Source organism: Micrasema longulum, unplaced genomic scaffold (assembly GCF_059751315.1).
Source record: "Micrasema longulum isolate JH-2025_06_02 unplaced genomic scaffold, ASM5975131v1 h1tg002331l, whole genome shotgun sequence".
Taxonomy (NCBI): domain Eukaryota; kingdom Metazoa; phylum Arthropoda; class Insecta; order Trichoptera; family Brachycentridae; genus Micrasema; species Micrasema longulum.
This window is the reverse complement of record NW_028279481.1, coordinates 83,980-89,734: the sequence shown is the minus strand read 5'-3', so window position 1 is coordinate 89,734 and position 5,755 is coordinate 83,980. Positions and strand designations below refer to the sequence as shown.

General features: G+C 31.9%; 1 protein-coding gene across 1 annotated transcript; it reads left to right on the top strand.

Moving 5' to 3' along the window:
* Positions 1–2,906: 2,906 nt before the first annotated feature.
* Positions 2,907–4,843, top strand: LOC148272448 (uncharacterized). The gene is made up of 3 exons (XM_088240029.1): positions 2,907–3,028; positions 3,114–3,194; positions 3,272–4,843. Exons 2-3 carry the CDS (start codon positions 3,144–3,146, stop codon positions 3,596–3,598), a joined length of 378 nt encoding a protein of 125 aa, XP_088096155.1. The 5' UTR covers positions 2,907–3,028; positions 3,114–3,143; the 3' UTR covers positions 3,599–4,843.
* Positions 4,844–5,755: the final 912 nt, after the last annotated feature.

Genomic DNA, 5,755 nt, shown 5'->3' with positions numbered 1-5,755 from the left:
TAAGATTACCAAATTACAACAGGGATGGAGAATACCATAAATAAGGAAATATGGAGTTCTAAGCGTTTGCTTTGTAAAAAAATAAAGGTTTCATCTATTTAACCTCACTAAAATCAACAAACGGAAGAATTGAAGAAATAAAGATCTTCAAACAAAGGCAAAATGGTGAACTTTACACAGTGTGTAAAGTGGCCACTTAAACCAGCCAACGACAGGTCGTAAGCTCGGTAAACGCTTTTATACCATATTCTATTATTTAAGGTATTCTCCATACCTGTTGTAATTTGTTAACTTTTATGTATGGTCATGTCAAAAGTAGACAGAACCGAAGGGCATGTATGACAAGATGTATGAATGTGGAAGAGGCTAGGATTGTATGCCAGGATAGACGTGTGTGGCGGTCCATTATCTCTGCCTACCTCTACGGGGAAATGCGTAATGGTAGTAGAAGTAATTATGTATGGTTTTATCAGCGCTTAGATTTATTAATGTTTTGCAATTTCAAAATTACTCCGCCTGCGACGTCACAAGTTCTCTACGGTGAGTTCTGCGGTTTGGTGAATTGGCTTCCCGTAAACCAGAAATCCATTACAAGATTCTACCATTAGTTGATTCTCAAGAATTTGTGACGTCATTCAAAGTAGAATTTTTATACATTTTAGAGAGACTTCGCCTTACAATTAAATGCTATAATTTTTACAGCGCTTAAGAACATATTTTTTCAATGCATTTTGGAATCTGGGAACAAATTTTTTATAATCAAGTTGTTATAAATCAAGGTTTGGCTCTCACATTTTTTATAATTTATTTATTCATTTCTTAAAAAACTTTTATTTTTTTTATTTTCTGTATGAACACCTCACTGGGCATAACCCGAGTCGAGGCACAAATAGACAATTTTTTTAAATATGTTTTAGTTACAGAGATAGTATTTATAATAATATATGCGCATTTACACAGATAAATGTATGCATAGATGTTCACATAATTATATAAATGAACAGTAAAATCAATGATAATTATCGCAACAAAAATTCATATAAGTAGTAATAGTCGTAATTGCGGGACTTTAATTTAAGACTATTTTGTAAATATTTTTGAAAAAAAAAAATGTATAATACACATAGGTACTGTCACAGTTTCTATGAGTAAAAAACTTATTTTGAAACATGCAAATATTTACAGACGTTTTATATTTTAAACTATAACATTATTTACAAAAGTAGAATAGAAATTATGATACACTACAAATTAAAAGGGTGTGAAAATTTTAGAAAAAACTACAAAATAAACATAATACAAGGCATGAAAATTAATTCAAAATGACATATACATAATACACACTATAAAAGAAAAAAAAAGTTTTAAAAATACATGTATGTATTTATACTAGCTGAACGAGTAAATGTGAAAAAATTACAAGAATGAAAAAGTTTTTAAAAATTATCAAAATGTTTGTACCTAATACGGGTTCAAAAAGTATGAAAAGCGTATTAAAATTACATATACATAATACAAGCTAAAAAAGTACAGAAAAATAATAAAAATCATTTCAAAAGTATTCAGAAGTCTTTTTTATTGTTTTAATTTTTGATCTTTTACTGTACTTTAAAATTGTATTATTGGTTTATCTTCGTGTAGTGTTCTTTCGGATCGATAAAGTATAACCAAGTATGTTGTGATTGCTCCAATTATCTGTAATTTTTTTTTGATCAAACTGGTTAATATTACGTAAAAAAAGAAGGAACTACTCATAGAATTAAGGATAGTCCAGAAACCGCATACGCGCATCAAACAGAAGGCGACTAAACTACTCTTAAGATAGTAGTTTTACGTTTTGACCCATTAGTTTCTTTGTAGTCGTCGCTTAGTACGCAACTCCAGATTAGAATTCAACTACGCTGTCCTGTGTCATTTTGAAGTGTAGAAATACTACTGGTATTTTAAAGAAACAGGATGGGATCACATTTTATGTGTAATTAGAAAATGCATCTGTAAGTAGCAAAAGCATTACTTAAAAATACAATTATTTTTCCATCTGTTAGATTGTCAAAGAAAACAAAATGGACATTTCGTTAGTGTTGCCATATAGTATTTTTTTTACCCTACTTTGCTCATCTAATTAAAGAACTAATGAAAATCGGACCTCAAATTAAACAACGCCGTAGTGAACATTTTACCGATATTATCTTTAAAACATTAAATATTATTTAAATGACGCGTAATTTATCTACTCTGTTGTGTCAATCAATGTTTGCGCGTGCACAATAAAATTTTAGAGAAATGAACTAATTCCATTTTTTCACCTTACATTTGTGTTGTGATTATATTTGTTTCCATCTGGCGACATTACGCGGTAACTTCACGAATGCGCGCGGCGAAAGGGGGAGGGGATTTTGAACACAGTCTGATGTATTCAAATATGATTCTACGCTCCTTCTAGACTATTTTTAATTCTATGGAAATACTTCACAAATTGGGAATTGATGTTAACACAACACGAGGTGAAGGTGAAGTAAAGTAATTATTTAGAAAATTTCTCTTACCGTAAAAATCAGAGTATTGTTAATAGGGAGCATCCCCGCAGCAGTGAATTTCAGAGTGAAGTATGTAGATCGATATTTAATGAAACTAAAAAAAATGTTTAAACGGTTAATAAGTCAAATAAAAATTTTAAATGTTAAGTTTGACGTGTCTTACGGCTATTATAAAATTAAACCAACAATGATCGGAGCTTAAACAAATTTAAACGTAATAATTATAAAAAAATAAATTTCCATTTTAAACAACTTAAAAAAGTCTAACCGTCGCGCGTCGTTCGAACCGAACTATACCGGGCGACCGCGTGACCATACTATCTAGTCCTTTAAAGCACGGCTGTCACGCCAACCCATTCCCCGCTGGACCTTGGGCAAGTGCGCACGTCTCTCCCGGAACCCAATAGTTCCCGCGCGAAGCGTAGAAGCTTCTAGCACTTTATTAAAAAAAATGTGGCGATCATAAAATGTTTCCTCAGTAAACCTGCTTGGTGGGTAAACAAAAATAACGTTCAATTAAACAATAATACTCGCTTCTCCATAAAGTTCAGTGCATAATTCACTACTCTTTTACAGATAAATAAATCAAAGCAACGCGCATTTGAAATGGCGTCCGTTAAAACAAGCCGTTTTGTTATATCGATGACTCTCCATATTGTAAGTATCTTTTAAAGTACGGATCTATATGTTTAATCTTTTGTCTAGTACCTTTTGTAATTAAATGCTTATTCTAGCATAGAGCGTCTCGTTACCCCCACAATTTAATCGGATCCACGCACGGTGATCACATAATGGCGTCTCGCGCGGACTTCAACTCCAATAACTTCTTTGAAGCGGCGGATAATCAGGCTCCATCTCCTCTTCATGAAAATTTTCTAGGATGGTTCGAATCTACGAATAACCGGTATTTTCTTCGAGCATCCACTGTCAAGGTTTGTGATTCAGATCCTATCCAACACAGTGCCATTGTCATCAGGAAAAGTGAATTTTACTGTTTCCACAAGAGAACCCCTGACCAAATTTATTTGGATTGCTATTCACTTCAACATAATTTTGCTTAATATTTCTGTACATTATTAATCAACTGAATCAATTTCAATCAAACTGTTTCTCGAAGATAACCCCTGGCCAAATTTATAATTTAAGAAAACCTGTACTTTAAAATAATGGCCACTGTAATAACATTTGAATTCCCAGAGGAATAACCGTGTAGGTTGTTCTAGAAACACTGTTAACTATTGTACACACTGTAAATTAATATTGTCCATTTTTTGATGTTCTGTTTCTCCATAATTCTTATAATTAACTCAATTGTAACGAACAACTGACGTATAATTCTGTTCTTCCAACCGATCAACCCGCTAAGCAAGGAATAATTCGGGTACCCGAGGACCCATGGCTTCCTAAAAGGAACTCCGAGCAATACGAGACCAAGTTCTACCGGAGTCAGTCGAGGGCAGATCGTAGTAACGGAAGTAACACGATAAGTTTGAAGAAAAACAAAACAACATTTCAAAGTAACTGTATTGAGTGCGGCTAAGGACATTGCAGTAATACAGCAGTAAACTTCTGGATTAATAAATGGAAGGGTAGGTATTTTTCAAGGGCGTGCCGTGAGGTTTTAGATTAAAAAAGCAATCACTTGGTACTAGGTAGAGTAAAGTATGTGCTTGCTACTGACTCAGTTATTTGAATGAAATGAATTTGAAATAAACTAAAAAACAATTTTATGCAATAGTTTCATTATAAAAGAGTTGTATTTTATAGTTAAATATGATAATACCATCGCGTCAACCGAGTTAAGTACTAAATTTGTTATAATACAGTCACAATATATAAAAATTAACCATGAATTGGTTTGTTAGAAATTGCTTCCACAGAGCTACTAAGAATCTCAATTCGCGCATGCGCTGACTAGTGAATCTAGTACTGGGCGACCGCTTTATTGGAACCAACTTCTTATTTCTGAAATAGACGAAGCGCAGGGAATTTTACTTCAGTTCGTGCAAGGGAAAAATTGCGTGTGGGTTTGTCGCAATTTTTAGATGTTATTAATGAATGAACATTGAACCCATCTCAGATTGCCACGATTAACAACTAACTAATAAAAAAATATCAATTCCTTAAATTATTAGTTAACTAGTGGCTAATTTTATTATATTAAAAAAAAAAATGGTACTGATTCGTTCGAAGTAAAATTTTAGAGAAGCATTGATTCCATCTAATCTATGGATGGGCATGGTACTTTTAGAGTGTCACGAAACGTAATAAATTCAAAAAAATAATATGAAAATTAAAAAAAAAAATATGGTTTTTATCCCTGTCTGAAAAGCGGATTAGAAAAAAGGCCTTAAGATCTCAAGAATGGATTCAGTTAAGTAGAGAAGGTTTCGAATATTTAATTCCAGTCTATTTTCTTTAAATTCAAGTAAGATTGTAGGCATTTTTTTACATACTAGAAGTTTTTTTTTAAAATAAAAAATACGTTTTTTAAAAGGAGTAAAACCAAATCGATATGGCCAGTAATATTTTTTTCAAATGGATAAATGTATAAACATGTATTCACTAAACCGATTTATTTAGCATATCAATTTAGTATATCAATTTTTTAGATCTTTCATAATTTCCATGATTTTTTAAGCAATTCAGATGTACAAAATACTTTATTTAAAGTTAAACATTTCATCACCAAATAATATTACTTTGCAATTTATACTCCTTGCACTCCAGCTTGCATTATTTTCTCAACTGTTAAAGCAATATCTGGGCAATTTACGCTTCTTATTTTAAAACTCTGTGGGCATACCAGGTCAAAAGTGTTCGTACTTCAATAATTATTATAAATTACCGACTCAATCGTCATAAGTCATTATTATTGGATTACAAAAACAGTTCGTTAATCCCCTCAAGCAAAAAAATTAACCAGTGAACAGATGATAACAAATCTCGTTGACAATCACAAAATCAAGTTAAATTCAAATAGAGAGTAGAACCTTGTGAAATACAAAAACTAGCTATTGAGTTTTCTGGATATAAACAAAAGCCGATGAGAGAATCTCTGTTAAGAAAACAATAACTGAAAAGTTGAACTCCATAACACACAAAAACAAATAACTTTATTTTCTTCATTCAGAAGTCACACAAAATACAGAAAGGAAATTTCTTTATCAAACACAAAAAAAAAACAGATGCAAAGGTTTTCACAGTCACTGTTATCA